General features: G+C 46.8%; 1 protein-coding gene across 2 annotated transcripts in view; it reads right to left on the reverse strand.

Moving 5' to 3' along the window:
* Window positions 1–769: 769 nt before the first annotated feature.
* NID1 (nidogen 1) overlaps window positions 770–26,528 on the reverse strand; it is a 93,405-nt gene continuing 67,646 nt past the window's right edge. For both annotated transcript variants that reach the window (XM_057736098.1, XM_057736097.1), the window contains exons 13-20: window positions 19,216–19,434; window positions 16,728–16,900; window positions 11,769–11,895; window positions 7,881–8,052; window positions 5,969–6,126; window positions 4,693–4,816; window positions 3,881–3,993; window positions 770–2,890 (exon numbers count right to left, since the gene is read on the reverse strand). In XM_057736098.1, the coding sequence (XP_057592081.1) occupies window positions 2,769–2,890; window positions 3,881–3,993; window positions 4,693–4,816; window positions 5,969–6,126; window positions 7,881–8,052; window positions 11,769–11,895; window positions 16,728–16,900; window positions 19,216–19,434 (1,208 nt within the window). In that variant the 3' untranslated portion in view covers window positions 770–2,768. The remainder of the gene's footprint in view (window positions 2,891–3,880; window positions 3,994–4,692; window positions 4,817–5,968; window positions 6,127–7,880; window positions 8,053–11,768; window positions 11,896–16,727; window positions 16,901–19,215; window positions 19,435–26,528) is intronic.

Consider the following 26,528-nt stretch of genomic DNA (forward strand, 5'->3'; position numbering starts at 1 on the left):
CTGCAAGCCTTCTACTAGACATAGAGTTCCTAAGTAGTTTATTCAGACGGATCCTGCCTTTTCAAATGTTGTTTTGACAAAGGGATGGATTCCTGGAGCCTCCTACTGCACCATCTTCCCTGATATCACCTTGACGATTTTACAACCAGAATAAAACCCTGGACGTTTCAGCCCTAATGTTTAAGTCATCCCTGTCAATATATCCACATCGGCAGGCTGTAGCTGATTCCACTAATGGTGCCGTGTTACGAGCAGGCCCTGATGCACCAGGTCCCTCCTCTACAACCACTGTGGCTCTGAGCCCCTCGTTCCTGCCGTGGCTGAGCCCCCCTCACTCTGTACAAGCCAAAGGTCCGTTCTCATCCTCTCAGGGGCCAGCATGGGTGGCACTGCCCATTGGTGGCAGCTCAGAACAGACCAGTGGTCTCACTCCACAGCCAAGGTCAGGAAGGTATCTCTGTTCCTTCTGGATGTGAAGAGCGGAGAAAAACACAGCTCATCTTCAGAACTGAATCAGGAAACCCTACTGCCTGCAGCTAAAAGTTCTCTAAAAAACTGAAAACAATGTTTAAAAGGGTGGTTTGAAGTCCATGACAGAATTAATTTTTAACTCACTCATCACCCCCTACGTTTGGGGACTCCCTTGGGAAACACCATCCCTTATGACACGGGGGGCTACGTAGGTTTTGCAGATTATTAAATGGCTCTATTTCCATTGTGAGTCTGCCTCCTGAGACTAAATATCTTCATTCAAGCAAGATAGAGACTTTTTAACAAAAAAAAAAATTTTATTTTCTGCACTAATATTTATATAGCTGTAAACTCAAAGAATCATCCAATACTTGTACAAATCTGGGGAACAGTTAATAAGCACCTTCAGTGGTTTCCACAGTTTAAGAATTTGCCATTTACAAACTTTTAGGATGAGTCCGGTAAAATGAATAAAAGAGTTATAAACAGTATACAAAGTCATGACAAAACATTTGATATACAGGGCATGATATGGAATGATAAATATAAAGTTAAACTAATTTATGGGGTTGGGCTCTATAAATGACCCGCGTGTTCCCCAAACCTTGTGATTCTTGGGGATATATTTGCCTCTCAAAAAAAATTCCAATTATTCAAGGAAAGGCCTTCTCAATTCAGGTCTCAGTGGACTGCAGAAAAGGGGGTGGGAGGGGCTGAGTGTACTGAGGTTTGCAGAGAAGAAGAGGGATCTCTTCCTTAAGGAGAAAAACAGGCAGATTCTTCCACGTCCTGAAGTGTGTAAGTGTTCTCTGGCAAAGAACATACCATGTATTCTTGGGCATTATTTAAGAGTTTTTCTAATCACTATTGTTAAATCCCCTCCTCCATCCTTTCTTTGGGGTTTTCCATTCCTGGTCTTGATCAATCTCTTTGTGATACTTTTTCACTGGGTCTTCTCTACTCCCTTACCCTGATCTTTACTGACTCAAATTCCTTATCCTCAGCTTTCAATCCAAAATTGCTATTATCTTAGGACTGTGGGAAGCAGTTGACAAAAAAAAAATAATAATAATAACACTAGCTATATATGGTCAGGAGGGGTTTTCTAAACAAACTGTAGACGCATAAACATGAAATGTGGCGATGATCCTTTTAATTACACCAGTGGACAATAAAGGGTCTGGATCACTAGTATAAGTACTCAATTTGGCCTTCCTGGATCACATCTTTGGATGAGAATATAGCCAGCGAGGGCCGTGGATAGAGAGAGAAACAAAGGAGAAGAAAGCTCATGGTTGATTGTAGACTGGATCTCATGGGTGGAGGCCAGAGGTGAGGGACTACCAGGGGGTCATCACTGGTACCAGCCCCAGCCTGTGTCTCAGGTGGGTCTCCATGAGGAGGCTGGACACAGGTGTCAGCAGCGGGGCTGTGCTGCCCAAGAGACCAGAGGCTAGGATCCAAGTGCTTTGGACAAAGAGGAATAATTTGGTAATCTTTGGTGTAATTTAAGGCACATCAATAGAATCTCCATCCTCAAACATCTGACTCTACACCTGGAAATTCCTACCACCGGACACTCCTTTGATTTGAGCCTTTGACTACCAAAGATTACTGCTGAAATGCCACTAACTTATCTGGGAGAGGCTGCTCAGTATCATCCACCAAATACCCATGTATCCTTTGGATAGGGTGGGTTTTGACCAAAAGGCAGGGCTTGCTCACTGTAATGTGGGCCTTGGGCAGGATGCAGATGGTACAGAACTCAGGGGTTAAAAGCCAAGTGTATAAAGAAGGAAATCAGAGCACCAAGACACAAGTGTGGGAGGGCTAACTCCCTCCTTTGCTCACAGCCTTGCCTAGACAATCCTGGCTGGTGTGTCCAGTGGCCGACAGGATGATGGGTATATCAGAGTGAGGCTGAGCTCATAAGGCCACAGGGAAGGGGGCAGCTTGGGCCTGGGGAGGTTCCACTGGCCACTGGGGTATTAAGGGTGGGGCAAGTTTCCAGCACCAGGATGGGCATATAATCCTCACTTAGGACTGCATAAGCTTGTCTGAGGGTTGGGGTCAGGGAGGCTTTCTGTCTTTGTGTAGGGGGTAGAGGCTTTCCCATTCCAGAAGCCCAGGGCACATGTTTTGGGGAACGGTGAGGGCAATGCTGTTGGGGTGCAGGTTGGGTTGGACCTGAGCCTGGTGGTCACTCAGCCACTAGGTCAGACAGTTTTCGGTCTGGACCCTTTCAAGTAGGGTGTTGCTGTGAAATACTTTGGAGAGCAAATGAGGCGCTCTTGTCTTCATTTCCGCTCGATACAGTCAACGCCTAGGGTGTTGTCAGGGCAACGGCAGGTCCTGCTTCCTGGCGTGGCCAGGCAGAGGTGGGTGCAGCCACCATTGTTCACTGAGCAGTAGTTGTGACCTGGAAAAGGCAGAAGTCAGCTCAACAGCTCAATCAGCTAAGAGAGTGGCCTCCATGCGAGCCCCCTTTTTGGTCTCTGGGCGGCCAAGCTTGTGGGGGCTCCCAGGGAACAGGGAAAGCTGTACAGTGCACTCAGCTCAGTTTATCTGCTGGCTGTTTTCTCATCATTAAGGATTTGCCAGATGTGCAGAAACCTTGATTCCTGATTCCTGATCTGGGGGCTATGCAGATTTACCATGCAAGCTATTAAACAGATCTCAGGGAGGGTTTTCCAGCTCTGATCAGAGCAACATGGAGCTGGAATTTTAAAGCACAAAGTACTCTGTACCTCGCGTGGCCACTTGCCTGGGGGACAGGAGGGAAGCCAGGAGGGAGGCTGGGTTAGGGGAGAGGCAGCCTAGCACGGACTCTGGAGCCAGGCTGCTTGATCCCAGTTCTGCCACCGTGAGCACCGTAAGTGACCATGTGATTCTCAGCAAGTGGCTTCAGTTTCCTTATTTATAAGGGGTGCATAATAATAGTACCTACCTCATAGGGTTACTATGAGGATTAAGTGAACGAGTGGGTACAAAACATGTAGTACACTAAGTGACTTAATATACATGAGGTACCCAGCTCCCAGGAAGCATCACGTCCATGTTCGCCATTATTATTTTTACAAATTACTGTTGTTGCTATCAGGCCAAATGGATGGACTTTCATGTAAAGCAGCAGAGATCCTAACACTGATGTTCTTCCTTGGAGCGTAAAGACTGCCCAAGAGTCAATCCTCTTCCTCACCCTCATCCTCTATCCACTTCATTTCCTAATGTTTTCTATTGATTCACCTGGCTCACCTACTCAATAATGAAGACCCTTGATGGAAGGGACTGTGTCTCACCTGCCATGTGATCAGGGCTACCAAAGGCCACACAGGTAGCAGCCAGAGTGTGGGCTCTGAGCCCCAGGGTGCCTCCAGCCCCCTGACCAGTTAGACCACAGGTGAGTTACCTTCGGGACACTGAGACAGGGCGGTGGTGATGCCGTACAGCCGGGTCTGCTTGTGGGGATGGAAAGAATCCGTCTCTTTGGAAATAGCAAGATCCACAGCGACCACGGAATTCCTACAGAGCACCAAAGGACGGGAGGTTAAAACACATCTAATGGCTTGAATTTTTCTCTACAGGGCAGCCTCTTTTGTCATTTGGGGGATAACTTGGAGGCCATAAACAGATACACTGGCCTTGCTTCCTAGCCATCCCTCCCTCTTCCTGGGATGAGACGAGCCTGCAGTTCTCTGGCTTCTTACCAAAAAAAGAAAGAAAAAAAGGACAAAGGTCAGCTAGCTCTGCCCTCCAGCTCTCAATTCCAAACTGGGATATCGGCTTTCTGTACAGATGCCCCTGCTATGCACTTGCTCAGTTTAACCCCACCTTTCTACAGGAAATGCTGGTCAAGAAGGGGCTTTGGGAATACTGCATTTCAAGAATTATAATAAAATAGGGGCACGGAATGGGCATGGAGCCCATGGGCCAAGTGACCCAGGCCGGCTTCTGGGGAGAGAACGGACATGCTCAGGAAGTCCAAGTTTGCACCTGAAGCTGCCCATCAAGGAGCATCCAGATGATCCGTGGCAGCCCCTGCTCCCCTAGAAGCCCTGCCCCCCCTTCCTCGCCCTCCTCTCTGACATCCAGAGGGCGAGGCAGAGAGGGCACCTCTGGAGGCGAGAAGGTCAAGCCAAGAGGCCACTTGGGAAGGGCATGGCCTCCAGAGAGGACGGCAGGGCAAGCCCCCCCGCCCCCACACTGCAGCAGCTGACATACATCTTCCAGTCCGTGTAATAAAGATTCTTCCCAAAGCTCGTGACGCCGAAAGGATACTGGAGCCCTTCAAGGACCTTGCGTTTGTTGGGCTGATCGGGCTTCAGGCATTCGGCCCGATGGGTGCCTGTGTGGGGCGAACACAAGTTGTCCATTGTTCATACAAGAAATGGCCCCTTTGTGTCCAAAAACAAGAGTAACGAGGGCAAGGGTGAGAGTCAGTGCTACAGGCTCAGATGCTAGAGAACACAAGACTAGCTCTTCTAAACCGGGAAATTGTCTCTTCGTCCTCCTTGGCGCCTCTCATTGGTCATGCCCACCTCCATCAGGTACCCATACCTGGTTCTGATGGGGAGACAGAAGCCGGAGCAGAGGAAGAGCGCCCTGTTTCACCCATTCCCAGGGACCTGGTGGGAACGAGGCCATCTTCCAGGTCCTGCTCAAGTCCCTCCTCCCTGAAGCCTCTCCAGATCTCCCCTCCTTGCATTCAGAGCCCTTAGAACTGCCAAGCTGCACAGCCTCACATCAGTGCCTGCATTATAACCAACTTAAGGCTTGGGTTTTCACTAAACTGTCCCTGCATCCCCGGTGGGACCTGACAGCGTCTAGAGCAAAGCGGGAACTCAACAGAGAGTTGATGAATGACTGACATTCCTCCCCAGCTGAGCATCCTGCCCACATCCCTCACCCGAGGGACACTCCAAAGCTGCCCAGACAGAAGCACACACCAGGGCTGTAGTACTTTGTTTTCCTTGGCCTCAAGGCCTGCCTAAGCCCCTGGGGACAAGCGGGACAAGAATGTTAAGTCAGGAATTGCTTAATAGGTATCAGGATAAGGACAGGCTCTGGGGTCGGCAAACTTTCTCTTAAAGGGCCAGACAGTAACTATTTTAGGTTCTGTGGGCCAAAAGGCAAAATCCAGGACATTTGATAAGCATTTATATAACCTCTTAATATGTCACATTAAAAAACCGTTTATAGCTCCCGAGTTATATCAAAACAGGTGGCAGGTTGGATGTGGCCCAAGGCTGTAGTTTGCTGAACCCTCACCTGGAAGATTGAGAGCTCTCTCTGGACTGTGCCAAGCCTAGAGGAACAATACATTTCAGAGCAAAGATATGCAGCTATTGTCTGTGCAGGAGAAAAGCAGTTATCTTATGCTTTCTTCCCCATAACAGATACCCTTGATAACTACCCTTGTGGGTGACAACAACCGTTTGGTGAAAAAAAACAAAGCACTGTGCCAACCCCAGGAGCCAGGCCTGGGAGTGTCCCTCACCTGCATCCACCCAGCAGAGCTGAGATGAGTAGGCATCAAAGGTCAGCCCATTGGGCAAGCCCAGGTCATCCTGCACAAGTATCCTCCGGTTTGTGCCGTCCATGTAGGAAGTTTCTATTTTGGGGCTATCTCTGTTCCAATCTGTCCAATAAAGATTCCTGGAGGAGGGAAAGAGGTAAAAGAGGAAGAGAAATAACGAAGATACACGAGAAAAAGCTCAGTTAAAAAACACTTAAGACTCATAGACTTAGAGAATGAATTTATGGTTACCAGGGGGGATGGGGAGGGGAAGGATCGTTAGGGAGTTTGGATTTGACATGTACACACCGCTGTATTTAAAATGGGTAACCAACAAGGACCTACCCTATAGCACAGGGAACACTGCTCAATAATATGTAACAACCTCAATGGGAAAAGAATTTGAAAAAGGATACATGTATATGTATAACTGAATCACACTGCTGTACACCTGAAACTAACACAACATTGTCAGTCAACTATACTCTAATATAAAATAAAAAGTTAAAAAAATAACCAACTAAAAAAAATTAACAAAATTAAAAACAATAAAAAACACTTAAAAAGATGGGAATTCCCTGATGGTCCAGTGGTTAGGACTCTGTGCTTTCACTGCTGAGGGCCTGAGTTCAATTCCTGGTCAGGAACTAAGATCCTGTAAGCTGCAAGGTGTGACCAAAAAAATAAAATTTAAAAAATAAAGTTCATTAAAAACAAACAAACAAAACTTAACTTATGGGACTTCCCTGGTGGCGCAGTGATTAAGAATCCGCCTGCCAATGCAGGGGACACAGGTTCGATCCTTGCTCCAGGAAGATCCCACATGCCACGGAGCAATTAAGCCCGGGCACCACAACTACTGAGCCTGTGCTCTAGGGCCCGTGAGCCACAACCCTGAGCCCACTGGCCGCAACTACTGAAGCCTGTGCACCTCGAGCCCATGCTCCGCAACAAGAGAAGTCACCACAACGAAGAGTAGCCCCCACTCTCCACAACTAGAGAAAGCCCACGCAGCAAGAAAGGCCCAATGCAGCCAATAAATAAATAAATAAAATTGAAAGGAAAAAAAAGAGAACTTATGATAAAGACAATAGCAGACATCGAAACACAGAATGTCTGGAGGTGCCAAGACATATTTTCCTTTGCAAAGACCTTTGGATTTGGTTCTTCACTTCAATCATTCTCTCACTAATAATTTCACTTCCCTTAAACATAAGTAACATATTGTATCTCAATAAAACTGTTTTAAAAAAACCAGAACACCACAACTGCCATAAATACACGGTAATTCCCATATGCTGTCGCCACACAGGAAGGCACAGCAGACCCAAGGGATAAAGCCCAAGAAGGAGGTGGCTGAGGGGCCACAGAACAGGAGACGTGGTCTCAAAGGGAAGGAGTCAAAGCATCAGGAGGTCACGGGCCTGGTGCGTAAGATGTAGAGCTTGCAGTCCGGGAAAGGGAGAGAAACCACTGATGTGCTAACAAAATCCACAGGGAGGGCCTCCAAGGCGTTCATGCTGGTTGCCCCCAGGAAGGGGCTCCAGGGGGACATTTATGCTACCTTGATACTCTTCTGGGGTCCGTGCAACTCGCGTGTTGACTGACATTCAACCCAAGTGGAAATATCCCATTTCTGAGCCGTCAACTTACAAAGGCTCTTGCTAAAAGATTTGAAAGTGAAACACGGTATCAAGTCCATGATCACAGGGGATGGCAATAAACATTCTGGCATTTCACCAGGGGTATCTATAACCTGCCAACTGTAGACTCATTCATCCTAAACTCACTCATTTCAGGACAGCTCTGCTGGAGTTACAGCCTAACGTGTGAGAATATCCAAAAGGGAAGATGCAAACAGAAGAGACGCACACACAGATTTATGTAAAGATACCCTCTCATGGAATCCGTTACGATGCCTCTGGGATTCACCAAATCAGTCTCAAACAGCACCCTGCGCTGGGTCCCATCCAGCTTCGCAACTTCTATTCGATCCAGGTGAGAATCCGTCCAGAAGATGTTGCGGCCAAGATGGTCAAGAGCAATGCCCTCTGGGCTTCCAAGATCTAGAAGCAAACACCAAACACTCCTGATTTATTTTTAAAGCAAGTAAGATGAGGTCTTTCTGATTACTCAGTTCTATTTCACCTGGCATCCAATCCTTGCACTTTGAAAAAAAAATGGGAGTGTTAAACGCTTGTTGTTTAAGATAAGTAACACTTAGTGACAAATTGAAAAATGCCTTGATGGACATCCACCCTGTGTACCACATTGGGAGCCAGACCCATAAAGATGCTGAAGCTGTGGCCCTCTCTGCCTTCAAGAAGCCCACAGCCAATCACCGTTCAGACTGATTTCGGGTTCTGTGGGATCATGAAGGAGGGACACTGGACTCAGCCTGGGAAGACCAGGGAAGGATTCCTGGGAGAGGCGACACCTCCTAAAGCTGGCTCCTGCAGGAACAACAGCACTTTGTCTTGCAAAGATCCTGGATAAAGGTTTTCCAGGTAGTGGGACCAGCACTAAAGTATAAAGGAAGATCAGACATGCCTTGAAGATAACTGTATGTCATTTTGTGTCGCTGGAGACCCGAGGCTGGAGAGTGGCCAGAGATGAAGGTAGGATGCCTGTGTTAATGAGCCTAGAGCTTATCCCCTGTGCAAAGGAGAGGCACAGGAAGATCTGAAGATGGGGAATGGGACAGATTTACCTTATTCATCAATGGGGAAAAAAGATCATTTCAGAGAAATAATATACGCAAGAAATCACAGCTGTTATTGCTTTTATACAAGTATTAGGGGTACAAAGAAGGGGTGTCAGTAATTGTGAATAACATCCCAGAAGTCTTTACTAGGCTATAAGCAACTGATTTTCAAGCCAGGGGTTGCCACAGCATAAGCTGACTGCGATGGGACACTTCGGCACCCACATAATCTAATCAGGAGTTCAAGATTGCAATGGTTTCCTGACTAGAAATACAACCAAATGAAAAGCCAAAACCCCACCAGGGTTTTACTGCTGTTATCTGGGATTCTTTTCCCTCCACTGATTATAGAATGGAAGGTCTTCTAGTATGGCTGGAAGTGGAAACTGGAAGGGGAAGAGCTGAGGATGGAGCTACTCTGCCCCAGGGACCTGGTACAAGGAAACCATCCCAGCACTGTGCTCTTTCATCCATAGAGAAGCAATCCTTCCCTTAAGCTCCCCCATATTGGCTTTCACTAGATTCCTAATACGGTGGTGACTGTGAATGCCGGCAACGTCAAAGCCCCCTCAAATGACCCCCACCAGAGGAAGTTCATTAAGAACTAGAAACAGCAGTTTCTAATTCTAAACAAGGTCTTTGTTATTCCAACCAAAAGTAAAGATTTATAAAGTATTAAAGTATTTCCCATGTTCCCAGAGGTAAAGGGACGGTGAGACAACTCCAAAGGCCCCTTTCAACTTTCAGGCAAAATCAGAAGAAATCATTCTGGGATATATTTGGAATGGGCAGATCCTGTCTGAGAGGCGTGAGCTATTCAGACACACACAGAACAGTGGGACCAGGGAAGGCTGTTCAATGAGAGCCTCTTTACAAGTTCCCGGAAGGAATGCCATGTCATGCTGTCTCTTTATAAACAGCCCTGGTCTTGACGTCAAAGCCAAGAGCAATCAGACTGCCTTCCCCAACAAGGAAAATAATTCTTTATGGGCTAAGGAGCCACAGGAAAGGCCTGGAAAACCGCATCCTTTGCTGTGAGTCAGGGCAAGATGGGAAGACGGCAGGGCAGTATATTCCACACTGATTATGTCGAAAGGAAACAGATGATGATACTTATTAAAGATATTTGGCTAGGACCTGAACTCGAGGAAAGACAGAGAAGCCCAGGATTCAGACGTTATGAAATCAGGAAGAAAAGAAAAAGATACGTCTTGCCATTTTCACTCACTAGGAATATAAGCAGAAGTTTTTTTCTCTCTTTTGAATTAAAAAAAAAAATGTATTCCTAGTGATCTTTCTTCTATAAAGATCACAGTCTGATTTAATTCTGTGTTTGTACAGTGGGCTTTTGTCTGGAATGTTTCTTACTGTGCTTAAAGCTTTCTTGGATGATTACCAGTTCCAAAGGCAACAGGAAATAGCAAACGATGACCTACTCGCCTCTTCCACTGGGTTTTGAAGTCACAACACAGATAATAGCAACAACATTTTTAACAGTGATAAGATGCAAAAAAGGCATTTTCAAACTTCTGTTCATTAAAGCAAGTCATGAAAACAAGCAGACATTATTTAAATAGCATACCAGCTTCCAGAAAAGGATTTGAGGTCTTTGTCCAAAGTCAGACATATTTAACTCAACCTCAGCTTAATTACTGCTACATCATCTCTCGTGAAGGAGCCAAGGAAGGAAAAAACATGCCCCAGGGGCTATTCTGCTGGCATAGGGACCCTTCCGAAGTACCCATTTTTAGGGAAACGTTAGATTGGAAATCAGGAAAGCTACACTTGGCCCCAAGTAAAAAGAAATACCAAAGAGTCTCACATATCTTAAGGATGAATCTTTGATTTGAGTGTTTGGCAGAAGAAACAAGATGATTTTACACAGCAAATATCATTGGCATGACAATGTCTTTTGATTGAAAATATCTGCAAGTCAGCTGATGAGTCACAGACTTAGCAACGTGTAACATCTGACCTTTTCAGTAGAGGAGAATTTTTACAGGTCCTTGGATTTTTGTCATAATGGACTTGAATCTTGATAAAAACATATCCACTTAACATAGCCTTGACTTGTTGCATGTAGGCATTAAGATAATAGGGTCCTTGGCTTAAATTGGCAGCTCTAAGTTAAGGAATTGAGGTTAAATGTCGAGGGGTAGGCTGTGCCAAACTGTCATGTGCTTTATCATCGGTGATGCAACAAAAACAGACATCTCTGTCAAAGTTCAACCTGATTTTCTGTGCTCCTCTGGCAATCTGAGCAAGTGCCAGTGGGGGTGAGGTAGAAGAGAGGAGACCTACCCCACCACGAGGGTGCAGGCTGAAGTGACAACCCTCCAACTTGAAAACTGTCTTGGGAATAAACTCACCTCTCAGGGACAATATTTGCCAATGAGCTTGTGACCTCCCCCTCCCATCTTTACGATCCATCTGCTTATTGCCTGATGGCATCTGCTGGGGCAGACACTCGGAGAATCCATTCTAGGCTCAGCAGCCACAGGGAGAAACGTATATTCAAACTGGATGCTTGAGTTTGTCCTTCAGTATTCCTTAAAACTGGCCACAGAAGCTTTCAGAGACAGGCATGGACACTTACCCTGTTTTAATTTTATTCTCCTTAGGCTAGCAACAAATCCCAGCTGAGACGTCCATGATTTAGTGATGAGTCCTCGGAGGGCTCTTCCGAGAAGCCAAATCACAGATGATAGCAACAATATTTTTAACCATGATAAGATGCAAAAAGGCATTTTCAAACTTCTGTTCATTAAAGCAAGCCATGAAAACTAGTGGACATTATTTAAATAGCACATCGGCTTCCAGGAAAGGATTTGAGGTCTATGTCCAAAGTCAGGCACATTTCTCTCAACCTCAGCTTAATGCCTGCTGCATCATCTCTTGTAAAGAGCCAAGGAAGGAAAAACATGTCTCAGGGTGATGTTTTGAGGTGGAGAACCCAGCGCCTCTCAAATCACCATATCCTGAAAGCAACCATACACCACACCCCTCCACTCTCGCCTAAGAGCCACGTGGGCTGCTAGAAGCAAAACCGAAAAGGAAGAATGATATTTTCCTGCCCACCTTGTCGAATGATGGTGGATGGCTCTCCGCCATGCAGACTGGCTCTCCCAATGGAAGGCTGACTGATGTCGGTCCAGTAAACCATCTTGTCCACACAGTCGAAGGCCAGTCCAATGATGACTTTATCCTGGAAGTGCAGATCAGTGGTGAAAATTTTAAAATAATAATGTTTATAACAGCAACAACACTCACCTACCAGTGAATGATGACGGTGGGACTCTTTCCTGTGCTTACAGGCATTTGGATACCTTTTGAAATGAAGTGTCTTCACGTCTTTGTCCTTTTTTTTTTTCTTTTTTCCCCCAGCCATGCCATGCGGCATGCAAGATCTTAGTTCCCTAACCAGGGATGGAACCCATGCCCCCTGCAGTGGAAGTGCAAAGTCTTAACCACTGGACCACCGGAGAAGTCTCTCTTTTGTCCATTTTAAAAATCAAATTATTAAGTTGTAGGAGTTCTTTATTTCAGATAAAAATCTGTTTTCATACACATATACATATGTGTATAAGTTTGTATATGCATATTTTCTCTCAGTAAATAGCATTTTTTCTTTTGTTTTGTTTTTTTAATTTTATTTATTTATTTATTATTTTCGGGGAGGGTACACCAAGTTCAATCATCTGTTTTTATACACATATCCCTGTATTCCCTCCCTCCGTATTCCCTCCCTCCCTCCCTCGACTCCCCCCCCCACCCTCCCTCGAGACCCCCCCACCCTCCCCGTCCCAGTCCTCTAAGGCATCTTCCATCCTCGAGTTGAACTCCCTTTGCTATACAACAACTTCCCACTGGCTATCTATTTTACAGTTGGTAGTATACAGTTGCTACTGTCTCGCTTCATTTTCTTAATGATGTTTTTGGAGCACAAAAGTTTTAAATTTTTATTAAGTTCAATTTATTATTTTTCTTTTATGGCTAATGCTTTTTGCTTTTTGTATATTGTCTAAGAAATCTTTGCCCAACTGAAGATCATAAAAAGTAAATAAAAGACATAAATATTGGAAAGGAAGAGGTAAAAATCACTCTATTTTAAGACACTATGATTACTTATGTAGAAACTCCTGAGGAATCCTATAATAATATTTTAACTACAAATTGAATCTAGCAAGATTGCAGGATCCAAGCTCAATATACGATTGTATTTCTACATACCAGCAAAAAGTAGAATTTTAAAATAATAATGTTTACAACAGCAACAAAGTAAGTATTTTAAAATGTGCAAGATTCTATACTGAATACTATAAAACACTGTAGCATGAAATTAAAGAAGACCCAAATAAATGAAGAGATGTTAGTTTAATGAATCATAGGATTTAATACTGCTAAGATATCAATTCTCCCTAAATAGAGTTAAAGATCCAATGTTATCGATATCAACATCCCAGCAGACTTTTCTTTTCTCACTTTTTTTTTTCCTTTTTGGTAGAAATTTACAAGCTTACTCTAAAATATACATGGAAATGCAAAGTGAGGCCCTGGGGACCATAGAAGTGTAAGACCAGGATGATCTTTTAGTGGGAGAATCTGGGTTATCAGTAAACGCTTGCCTTCCAAGAGTCATATCATAAAGGAATGGAGATCCTTACCATACACCATATATGAAAATTAGCTCCAAATGGATCAAAGGTCTAAATGTAAGAGGTAAAAATACAAAACCCTTAGAAGAAAACATAGTTGAAAGCCTCATAACATTGGATTTGGCAATGATTTCTTAGATATGACATCAAAAGCAAAGATAGATATACTGGATCTTATCAAAATTAAAAACTTTTGTTCAGTAAAAGATACAATCAACAAAGTGAAAAGGCAACCAACCCGTGGAAGGTGAGGAAATACTTGCAAATCATATATCTCAAAAGGGGTTGATAGAATATACAAAGAACTCCCACAATTCAGAAACAATAACAGCAAAAAAAGCCAATTACAAAATGGGCAAAGGATATGAATAGACATTTTTCCAAAGAAGATATATAAATGGTCCATAAGTATATGACAAGATGCTAACATCACTAATCATAAGAGAAATGCAAATCAAAACCACAGTGAAATACCACTTCATATATGTTAGGATGGCTACAATTAAAAAACAGAAAATAATAAGTGTTGGCAAGGTAGTAGGGAAATTGGAACCTCTGTGCTCTGGTGGTGGGAGTGCAAAATGGTGCAGCTGCTAAGGAAAACCAATGGCAGTTCCTCAAGAAATGAAAAATAGAATTACCATGTAATTCCACGTCTGGTTTATATCCAAAAGAACTGAAAGCAAGGACCTGAACAGATGTTTGTAAACCCATGTTCATAGCAACATTATTCACCATAGCCAAAAGGCAGAAGCAGCTCAAGTTCTCCACGGATGGATGAATAAACAACATGTGATATATGCATATAATGGAATATTATTCAGCCATAAAAAAGGAAGGAAATGCTGACAGATGACACAACATGGATGAAATTTGAAGATCTTATGCTAAGTGAAGTAAGCCAGTTACAAAAGGGCAAATATTGTTTGGTTTCACTTACAGGAGGTCCCTAGACCAGACAAGTTCATAGAGACAGAAAGTTGAATGGGGGTGCAAAGGGCTGGTGGGGGAGGAGGATTCAGAGTTTCAGTTTGGGGTAATGGAAGAAGTTCTGGAGATGGATGGTGATGATGGCTGTACTTAATGCCACTGAACTGTGGCATCAGCTACAGGTAAAATAGCTAAATGGGAAAGATAGATGATAGATAGATAGATAGATTGATAGATAGATAGATAGATAGATAGATAGATAGATAGATAGATATAGATAGACAGACAGACAGACAGATAGATAGGAAGGACACAGTGAATATTTATCATGTTGTTTCAGCACCCTTCCCTCCACTGATCCCACCTCAATTTCCTGCTTTTCATAGCCTCACTTGACATGTAAGCCTCTCAGCTTGGTCTTGGAGGAAAATGACTTTCATAGGGAATTTAACCCACTTCCACTACCTGGGAGGGTGTGCTAGTGGATACAAAGGAAGAAAGATGATTACCCCTCAAGGGATCTGTGCTTCAGTGAGGCAACAGAAAATCACAAAGATCACTTATGCATTCGTTCAGCAAATATTTTTCAAGTGCCAAGCACTGTTTGGGGTCTGAGAATACCACTGTGAAACAAATACCTCCATGAAATAGATGGACAATTTCTGGTCTAGCTGTGCTTATATTCTTGGTGGGAAGAGATATTGAATACATGGGATACAGAACATGTACCCTGATCTACAATGTATCAAGTAGTGCTGGGAACCTGATGAAAGACAAAGCAGGGCGGGTGGAGGCTGCAGTCTGGATAGGGCAGCCAGGACAGGCTTCTGTGAGAGGTGATGTTCCAGCAGAAATTTGCGTGACATGTGGCAGTGAACCGTGCAAGTGTCTGGAACTCCAGGGATGGGGGCAGCAAGTGCAAAGGCCCTGAGGTGGGAGTATGCATGGTAAGTGGAGGACCAGCTAGAAGGTCAGATGGCTGCAGCCAGTGACTGAGGGGGCAGTGGTAGGGAATGGGGTGGGAGAGCTAGCCGGAAGCCATGGAAAGAATTGGATTTTTTTCTGGGTGAAGGGGGAACCCATCAGATGGTTTTGTGCTGGGGAAGAAGGTGAATCCAATCCAGGCTGCTTTGCAAGAGGCTTTTGAAAAGCCTTTTTATCATGGATGTACCTAGAGATTATTATCTCTAGTAAATCAGTAAGTCAGAAAGAGACAAACATCATATGACATCACTTATATGTGGAATCTAAAATATGACACAAATGAGCTTATCTATGAAACAGAAACAGACTCACAGAGAAGAGACTTGTGGTTGCCAAGAGGGGAGGGGGCCCGGAAAGGGGAGGATTGGGCGTTTGGGATTAACTGATGCAAACTATTATATACAGGATGGATAAACAACAAGGTCCTACTGAAGAGCACAGGGAACGACATTCACTACCCTGTGAAAAACCATAATAGAAAAGAATATGAAAAAGAATGTATATATATGTATGTATAACTGAATTACTTTCCTGTACAGCAGAAATTAACACAACATTGTAAATCAACTATACTTCAATAAAATCAATTTTAAAAAAAGAAGCATTCTTATTTTGCAGACTTTTTTTGATCATGTTTCCACCTGGTCCAAAAGAAGAGGGGGTGTGGCAGGGAGTGGCATCTGTGATGCAGAGATCAATGCAGGAAGAAAATATAGGGCAGGCGGGAAAGACAGGGGAGTAGGGAAGGGAAGATGAGAAGGAAGGAACATTTCCTTTTGCAAGCAGCCTCTGCGACCAGCACTGAGGGGTGATAAGGATTGTCTGCTGGACTTTCACCTCTGAGAGCTGATGGCCCACTCGCTGCTACCTCTTCACCCCTTGGAGGACCCTGACAGCCCCCACTGCCCTAGCAACCCTAAGTCCACAGCCAGAAGCCTCCACCAGGTCTCAGGTCTGGTTTCCCGGCAAGAGGTCAGGATCCCAGATAAAACAGAACGGCTGCTCAGAAGTGTCCGACCTCTACCTAAAGGACAAAATTCCCCAACTCACAAAATGCATCTTGGAAGCTTTGAAAAGCTCTGGTTACTGCCTCCGGGCAGATATGAGGATCTTGAGCTGAGCGGCTGCTGAAAGATGAGTCACGTTGCTAACTTCGCAGGGAAGGCAAGATCAAACCCAGCAGATGTTCGCAGACAAGATGGCAAACTCACATGACGCCCCCACCCAAGGGGTCAGATACCAAAGTGGTCTTTGGAAGGCCTCCCGTTTCTGCTGCCACCCTTGCATCTCACGGGGGTGTTCAGGAATACAGTGGCCCCCTATAGAGATGGACACCCAAGGTCCCCCAGAATGAAGAGGCCCCTCGGTCCAGGGGTCCAGCCCTGGTCCCTGGGCTGACTACACCCTGCTCATTGCTCCCGGTCATGGAAGCAGACGTTGTCACCACGTGCCATCAGCCAGCACTCACCGGGGCATGAAGCAGAGCCTTGGCCTCCATCTTGGTCATGGTGCTTCCCTCCAGCGGAAGGCGCTCTATCTTCCCCGTCTGGGCGAAGAGTAGGTGGGTCCCGGGTGGCAGGGGGATCACGGCGGTAGGAACTGAGGGTCCATGGTGAACCGGGGGAGCCACTGTACTCAGACCTGGGTGGCGAGAGATGGCACTGAGCAAGGCCTGCGTGCACCGGGAATGCACAAACGCACGTGTGTGGGCACGTGCACAGACTCACGCACCCACACCCGGTCACGTCACCAGAAACTGCACTGTCACACCTGCCCATGTAATATCTGAAAGCACAAGGAGCAGAAAGATCTCAGTCAACCAAGGGGCATTTGTGATGAAGATGATGCAGGGCCCGAGTGTAACATTAAAGGTCAAGTGGAAAAGAAATGGCTCAGGCTCCCCCTTAGTGCAACCAACCTGGCTATTGGCACCCTGCTCTGGACGGGGCTGCAGCAGTGAATGAAACCACGTAACAGCAGCAACCCCGAAACCCTGGCCCCAGGGAGCGCGCACCCCCAGCCGGAAGCTGCTGAGTATTTTCATGCTTAAGGAGACCATCCGAGTGGACCCGCCCCCTGCACTCCATCCCACGGGAGTGGGAGGGTCTCAGACCCCACAAGCGGGAACACGGCCCTTCTGAGCTTCCTAGAACAAAACGATGGGCGGGGTAATCCTCTCTCAGACTCGGCCTTGCCTCCTGCCTGCTGACCTGGAAGCCCGGCACAGCTCCTGGCTCGCCTGACAAGAGGATGTCCCAGGAGGGGACAGGCAGCCTGTGCTGCACGTAAGGAACACGCGGTGGGTGTCGGGACACCTGGGTCCCAGACCTGGTCCTGACACTCGCCGTGTGGCCACGTCGTGGACCCTCCGGGCCTCGCCTCCTGCTGTCTGAAGGGAGCAGGAGGGACCAGGTCATCGCCGAGCTCATTTTCAATTCTTTTGTCTATCTTGCCTGTGATACCCGATCGGTGACGTAAACCCAGCTGGTGGACCTTTTTAGTATCTCTGGAATCTGTCCCTCCAAACTCACGGTCAGCACCTCAGGTCAGACCCTCACAGTTTCTCACCTGGATTAACTGTAAATACAGCCCCCGCCTCCCACCCACCAGGGCCTCACTCCTCCCCGTCAGCTCTTCTAAAACGGACACCTGGTCACGTCAGCGCCTGCTCAAAACCCTTCCCGGGCTCCCCTCTGTCCCCAGGATCGATCCAGACCCCTCCGCGGGGCATCTGATGTCCTCACCTCCGCTCTGCTCCCCTCCCTCGGCACACAAACCCCTGGGGGGTGCTTTCCCTACCCTGCACCTGTTTACCTGCTCTCTGAGGTTCTGGGGCCGGCACTGCGGTTCCCTCTGCGGGCCCCCAGCACTGACCACAGCAATCTGACACTCAGTTCATGCTGGCTGGCTGAATAATGAAGTTTATGAGTGATCACTTCTCCTTTCTTCTTCTTCTTCTTTTTTGGTGGCCCAGTGCAGCAGGCGGGACCTTAGTTCCCTGACCAGGGATTGAACCCATGCCCCCTGCATTGAAAGTGCGGAGCTGTATAACCACTAGACCATCAGGGAAGTCCCTGTGAGTGATCACTTCTTACTCTGCCGCCTCTTACCAGCGTTGGGAAACTATCTGGTAGGGAAGAGATCGTTTTTATGATTATTTGCTAAGTGGAGAATGGAGATGCAAGGATTGACTGTATTAGATTTTGGTAACTGGTGACCATTACCATTTTCTACGTCTGTGACAGAATTTTAGAGCTGAGGAGCATCCTAGAGATTATTTTGCTGGAATCTGATGTTGAGGCCGAGGACGCTAAGACTCAGGCAAGTACCTGTCCCGTGTCACACAGCCTGGCCCCCACCGGCACCGGCTGTCGCAGAACCAGCTTGCAGAAACCTTTGCGGCTGTTTGCTCCCGCCGTTCTACAGGGACCGAGTACCTAAAGGTCCAGGCACAACGGTGAAGGAGGCAAGTGTGTCGGGGGAGGACAGTTCCATGTCTGAGTGAGAAGGTCCTGGAGACGGGCTCCGGTTGGTCTCTCCCATCCCTGCCAGGTCCCAGCACAGAGCTGCTGCAAGGCCGGGCCATCGACTACAGAGATTCATCTGGAGGAGCCCCGAACACACACCGAGGCTAACTGCAGCCTCAGTGTGGCAGGTCCTGCCCATCATTTACACAGAACAGGTTTGCACAGAGAAGGAAGAAGAGAGGGTAAGAGGAGAGAGAGGGAAAGCGGGGAGAGAGAAGGTGAGCGGGGAGGTGAGTGATGGAGAGATGCAGGAGGGGACTGCAGAGGGGAGAAAGGGAGGGAGGGATGGGCTTCGAGCCAGTGGAGCAGGTCAGGATGTGGGGCAGCAGAAAGCGCCAACTGCGCCCTCAGAAGGGTCTGCAGTGATGCTCACAGGTGCTGGGACTTCTGGTCCCCGAGGTGTGTCTCCAGCACTACCCTCCGACTTACACGGCGGCCTCATCCCGGGCCTGGTCCTGGTGCCCTCCAGCTCGCGGCCGTCACGGTCCACACACCAGCAGTAGCCGGTGCTGCCGTGGCACTGGGTGGGCGCGTAGTGTCCGTGCTCGTCACACTCGGGGACAAACAGTCCCGGGGGCCGGGGGCGCTGCGGGTCCACCGACCCGAGGATGTGTTCTCGTTCATGCTGGCATCGGGTTTTCTCCACGTCTATTCGAGAGACGAGCGAAAAGAGGGTCATCCGGCTCAAGCTCCCACATCCAGCTCAGAACCTCGGGAGCTGCCTGTTCACGACTGAGTTTTGTTTCATTAACTTTTTAAAATTTTTTATTTATTTTTATTGAAGTATAGTTGATTTACGATATTATATCAGTTCCAGGTGTACAACATAGTGATTCAAAATTTTTATAGATTCTAGTCCATCTAAGGTTATTACGAAATACTGGCTACATTCCCTACACTGTACAATAGATCTTTATAGCTGATTTAAAATTTTTTTTAATTTAATTTTTATTTTATATTGGAATAGAGTTGATTAACAGTGTTGTGTTAGTTTCAGGTGTACAGCTAAGTGACTCAGTTATACATACACGTATATCCTTTCTTTCTCAGATTCTTTTCCCATATGTTATTACAGAGTATTCAGTATAGTTCCCTGTGCTACACAGTAGATCCTTGTTGACTGTCTATTTTATATATAGTAGCGTGTATATGTTAATCCCAAATGTTTTATTAAGTAAAAAAAGTTTTAAGCATCATTATTATCTAGTGGATTTAACAGTCAAGAAGAGTATATCTACATTTTCTTTTCCTTCCTAGGCCATTTTCTTTTCAGTTTTTCAAAACCGAGGCAAAATTGACATAAGATAAAATCAACCTTTTTTTTTTTCTAGAAGTGCCACACGGCTTGCGGGATCTTAGTTCCCCGACCAGGGATCGAACCCAAGCCCTGGGCAGTGAAAACATCCGGTCCTAAGCACTGGACCGCCGAGGAATTCCCCAAATCAACCGTTTTACAGTGAACAATTCAGGAGCATTTAGTTCAGTCACAATGCTGCATGACCACCACCCTCCTCTAGTACCAACACATTTCCTCACCTCAAAAGGAAACCCCAGACCTATTAAACAGCTGTCTCTACTTCCTCCTTCTTCTCAGTCCCTGGGAACCACCAGTCTGCATCTGTTTCTACGGATTTACCAATTCTGGTTCTTTCACATAAATGGAATCATACAATATATGACCTTCTGTGTCTGACTGCTTTCACTCAGAATGTTTTCAAGGTTCATCCATGGTGTAGCCATGTAACAGTACTTTGTTCTTTTTCGTGGCTGAATAATATTCTATCACGTGGCTACACCACATTTTGTTTATCCATTCGTCACTTGGTGGACAGCATGGACGTTTGTTTTAAGAAATTTTAAGTTTTCTTAAATTTGTCCTCTTTCTCATCACCAGCTTCTTGATTACCCACAGCGAGTCCAGGTCAAAGATCTGGGAGACCGAAGACCACAGGGCACGTTTACCAGCATTTGCGTGTTTCCTTTTACTCACGGGCTAGTGCCTGGCATGAAACATGGCCTCTCAAGTGTGTGACTCAGATCCCAACGCTGGGAAATACGGCTCTATCTCTGGGAAATTGCTGATGAGGAGTTATGCCCTGGACTAAACAACTCCCAGATGTGCAGGACTGGAGCCACTCTGATGCTGGCCAGAGTCCAGCCACCACAGCACCTGGCCAGGGCAGCATCCCCGCCACCTCTGCGGCACCCACCACGCAAAGCGATGCCCCGACCCTGCCGAGAGCCACCCTGCAGCCAAGCTGAGCCCTGTGTGCTGCCCCTCGCTTGCAGGCCTTTCCATGTGCTGTCCACTGGGTGACTCCCCTCTCCTCCTCCCCGGTAAATCCTCTGAAAACCAGCTCAGGCGTGCGCTTCTCGGGCCCTCCAAGAGCTCCCAGGATGGCTCTGGGCTCTCCTGCCCCGTGGCTCTCATCACATGGATGCTGAGACTCTGAGGCTGTGCCTTGTCTGTGTCCCTGAGCAGATTCTAGGCTCTGAGAAGGTAGTGAGTGACTGCATCCCCTTAACCATGACTTAGGAAGCATCTCCTGGGCAGGAGTGGGAGTGCACATGGCAATAACCCCCAGGGCCTGCCCTCAGGGAGCTCACCGTCTGCAGAGCAGGGAACCAGCAAATACACAGTGACCATCCAGTAAGTCAGTGTCTTGACAGAGGAGCCCAGGACACGCACAGACACACAAGAGAGCCTTTCTTTTTTTTTTTTTTTTTTTTGGCCACGCTGCATGGCTTGTGGGATCTTAGTTCCCTGACCAGGGACTTGAACCTGGGCAGTGAGAGCACTGAGTCCTAACCACTGGACTGCCAGGGAATTCCCAAGATATCCTTTCTGTAGGGCTTTGGAGAGCAAAGGCATGCTGGAGTCCTGTTTTTGATCTTCCCTGGAAAATTGTGGTTATATAATCAAGGGCAGGGCTCCACTGACTATTCCTGCTAAGAGGAAAAGAGTAAATATTTTTGGTTTTGTGGGCCACCTGGTCTCTGTCACAATGGAACTCTGTAGATGCGGCATGAAAGCAACCAAGTTTAATACATAAATGAATGGGTGGGCCAATAAAACTTTATTTACAAACACAAACAGTGGGCCAGATTTGGCCTGTGGGGGCTGTAGTTGTCTGGCCCTGCTCTAGGGCATTGCTAGTTACCTTAGGGAGATATCTTATATAAATACTCTAATTAACATATTAATGTATATTAACGGATTACTGTGTTCATAATATATATTGTACTAATAGAATATATAATAATATATTACATATTTCACAGACTTTTGTGTCCAAAAAATGTTTTTGATCCTCAGTTCCACCACTTCCGGTCTCGTCAGCACTGCTGGTCGACCAGCAATGGCAGAAGTAACTAATCCCATGGCATTATTTGAGGCCTGAGTGGAATGTGATGAGACAATGTGAACGGCTGGAATTTTAAGTCCTGAGCTCCAGCATTCATCTGGGACTGCATCTACACCAGGCCTTCACAGTGACATTTGGTGCGTGTGCTGCCACTGAATGCTGAAAGTGCCTTTGTCTGCGCTGCCAGTTCTCACGTCGTGGCTGGCCCCTCAATTAGAAGCAGTGAGCCGGCCAGAAAAGTGTGTTGTAGAACCTGGCAGGCGGAAACTGGGCCTGCTTTCTCTTTTCTCCCAGAGGCTAATATAAAAACAAAAAAACCAAAAGAACAAGGTCCTACTGTGCAGCAGAGGGAACTATATTCAATATCCTGTGACAAACCACAGTGGAAAAGAATATATAAAAAAAAAAAGCATGTCTGTATGTGTATAACGGAGCCACTCTGGTGGACAGCAGGGGTTAGCACAGCACTGTAAAACAACTACACTTCAATTAAAAAAAAAAAAATTAAAAAGAAAAAGAAAAACAACAACAAGAACACACTTGACGTAGGAAGAGCTAAACAAAGATACAAATAAGCCATCTGGCCGAGAATGAAAATGTTGGTTTTGTTCCCTCTTGGATGTAGGGCTTGTTTACTTCCTCAGTATCTTACATTTGTACAGGGCTTTAGTTTCTGTACAAGCTGTGTCTGCTCACACACAGGTCACTTCACTTAACTCTCACCATAATCCTATACAGGCAACTGCGGTTTTTAGGTCAAATGAGAGAAACGAAGCTCAGCTTGGCTCCCCCAGGCCACAGCACTATTAGTGGTTCAGCTCAAGCTAGAACCCGGGTGTCTGGATTCCTAGCCCAGCCCTGGGCCCTCTGCACCCACATGCCCAGTGCCCAGGAAGCCCCCGCACACGGAACGTGTTATGTCAACAGTGACACACACACGTCAGCTCAACACCCTCACCAAAATGATCTGTGGCCCACAGACTTGTTTTCCTTCCATCAACATCTGTACACGGTGCTGCCTTTCCAACTAGAAAACAGGCCTGGTGTTCTGTGACCATCAACCAAACCAAACTTGTAAGGGAGTGGGGGTGCCTCCCTTGGAAGTGGCTGACAGTTTTGTGTTAGCCAATACACAAAACCTCAAGTGATGCAGAACTTCCAGTGGAACTTTTAAGGGCTGTATCTTGAGCTTATATAAAGGTGGGGGAAACCTCGATCGTGACTCAGGAAACAGAATTTCAAGTGTGTTTAAGGAGAGCTGTGATATCACTGGGATGGCTTCTCAGCCTGGCCCACAGCAGCCCCTGTGGGAACCCCCTCCCAAGGGCTCCATGAGCCATGTGCCCTGGAGGCCATGGGCATCGTGGTTAGATAGGAGGGCCCTGGGAGTTCACAGGACCCACCAGGGTAACGCGCTGTGAGAGTGGTGGGCAGTGGTCTGACCAGGCTGCTTGGGAGCCGAGAGGAGGACCACCTTGGTCAAGGGGTCGCCTGACACCATCAATGTGCAGGTGTCCCTGAACCACGCAGCCTGTGGTTGAGCCCAGTGGCCTGGGTGTAGGGTTCACCTCAGCCTGGAGGTTTTCCGGCCAGGCATGAAGGAGGATAAAGAAGCCAAGAAATTCAGGGTGTTGGTGAGGGTGGCTGACATGATACTGCCTGGGGTTACAGTGAGCGGACTTCAGGAAAAAGAAGGGATGGAGGAGCTGACTTGGAAATAAGGCTGTGCAGCCTACAAGGCAGGGAGGTGGTGGCCAAAGGTGGCCACGGGCCCCAAGGCCACAGGAGTTAGGCCCCCAGGGGCCTGGTTTTCGGGATCCTCTACACCCCAACCTCACCCAAGCTACTTAACCATATCCCCTCCCCACCTCCTATTCAAATCCTACCCATCTTCCAAGGTCAAGTGTAAATCCTACTTCTCAGGCTTTCCCTCACTTCCCTAGCTCGCCTGGATCTCCGCGCCCAGCCGCTAGTTAGCACTTACAGACTCACGACAGTTCCACGATAGCGCGTCTTTCCCTGCCCAGCTACAGTGTGAGCTCCTCCCGAGCGCAAACATTACTGTTTATGTGCCGAGCACAGGGGCAGGCACGTCACAGATGCTTAAGAAATATTTAGCAGTTGATCCAAGCTATGCTGCTAGTTAGCGGTGCCTTGGACAAGTTAGGTGGCCTCTCTAAACCCTTAGCCATTTAATGAGGTTAATCGTACCCTCAATGACACACTCCAGGCAATGATGGAGGAAACTAAGATGTGTGGTATCACCAAATGAAGAAAGGGTTTCAGGTGGGAAGGTGAGTGTCACTAAGGAAGAGGGACAGGGCTGAGATCCAGTAAAGTGAAGGTCATCCCTGACTTTTATAGGAGCAGTTCCAAGATGGGGGTGGGGCAGTGAGCAGTAGGGCAGTGCTGACTGCAGTCGTGAAACCGAGCACGCCCCTGTGGGGCTTCTGGGTACAAAAGCCGTTCTGTGCCCCCAGTTTCTTGATTACAGGAAATAGGCTTCACTCAGCTTCCATGACCTCCCCTGAGTTCCAAGGGGCAGGCTCAAACAATTGCTAACCAGGGAAGGGAGGGATGAGAGACAAGGGAGGGGCAGCCAGGAAACAACAGTGCAGCCCTGGGGCAGGGTCCTGGTTCCCTCTTAAGGGATACACATATCAACACCTTTGAGCTGTTTTGCAGATACACAACCCCCACCAGATTTCCATAGACCCCAGACTCAATGCAACCAGAAGGCTGGTGATGCCGAGTCCCACTTACCTCACCACCAACCAGTCAGGAGAAGGTCCACGAGCTGATCACACCCTCCTCTTTGAATCACTGCTGTAAAACGCCTCACTACCCGCTCCAGGTTGGCACACACAGTTTTGAGGGCATTTAGCCAGCTGTGGCCCCCTCTGCCTGGCAAAGCAATAAAGCTCTTCTTTTCTACTTCACCCAAAACTCTGTCTCCGAGATTTTCCTTTTTTCTTTTTTAATTGGGTGTTGGGGTACAGAGGCCAGATTCAGCTTCAGTAGTTCAAGAGGGAATGGGAGGCTCTGAGAAGAAGGTAACACCCTAGTTTTAGAATTTAATTACAGACAGAATAGCTACAAAGCCATGGGCAACACTTACAAAGAAACGAGATGACTATGAACCCCAAACACAAGCAGGGGCCACAAGGACCCTCTGGTAACAAGGAGAGGGAAGCAGCAGGGCATCTAACAGGTCTGGGAATAGGAGGACCCAAAGAGCTAACAGGTACTCAGCTGAAAAGCGGGCCAATTTGAAAACTGCAGCTGAAACTTGGGAGGGATTTTTCTATTCCAAGGTGGAACATAAAGCAGACAAGGGCTGGAAGATCTAGCCCCTACTGGGGGGAAAGTGCTGGGAATGGAATCAAAACGAAGGAAGATGGAGATGACGCGGACAAGGAAAGAGAAGGTCCAGACACAGTGGGGGAGGGGAGCAGAACCAGGGAATCATACAAGTCAGCTGAAATGTTTCTAAACACTTCACCAAAAGAACAGAAGAGGAAGCTCTGTGTTGCTAGAAAAAGCTATCTGCACCAAGCTTCTTTCAGAAAGTTCAGGAAAACTAAAACTCCCATAAAAATGAGCTACAGAAAAGTATGGAGGGCAAATTCAACAGAAAGTTAGTGTAAGGAAAAAGTTTACAAAAGGCTAGTCAGGCGTATAACAACCCTACAGATGTAACAGGGAAGAGCTAGACCGGACTCTGTGTTAGATCTGTTTCTTTGACTTTAACCTTTGCTTTTCACTGCTTTTGTTTATAATCATACATGATGGCCTTTCTTAGGGAACACTGCCCTCTGCCTGAACGTTAAACTAAAGTACCTCTTTCATCTCACAGGCAGACAATCTGCCCTGCCCACCTGTGTGAATGGCTGCAGAAAAGAAGAAATGAACATATCCCCTCACCTAGGCTGGTCATTCCCAGAGATGTTTTGCAAAACCGATGGCCCTTTAACTTGACTTCCTCACAGTCTCTCCCTCTCTGATTCTGTAAAACAAACTGGCATGCAGACCCCGATAAGATGGTTTTTGGAGACACCACTCTGCCACCTTCTTGGTCTGCTGGCTTCCCGAATGAAGTCGTCTTCCTTGCCTCAACACCTCGTCTCAGATTCACTGGCCTGTCGTGGTGAGCGGAGCGAGCTTGGACTCGGTAACACAGACAGTGAAAGCTTGCCAAAAAGACGTGCTAACAGATCAAAATTGTAATCTTCTATGGGGTTGGCTAAACAGTTCATTCAGGTTTTCCCTAAGATCTTATGGAAAAACCCAAACAAACTTTTTTTAGTCAACTCAGTATATCAACTTAAGCGAAAAGACAGTAGAAAATGATAAAAGACAGGAAAGAAGAAAATGAGT

This window comes from Hippopotamus amphibius, chromosome 5 (genome assembly GCF_030028045.1).
Source record: "Hippopotamus amphibius kiboko isolate mHipAmp2 chromosome 5, mHipAmp2.hap2, whole genome shotgun sequence".
In the NCBI taxonomy this organism is placed as follows: domain Eukaryota; kingdom Metazoa; phylum Chordata; class Mammalia; order Artiodactyla; family Hippopotamidae; genus Hippopotamus; species Hippopotamus amphibius.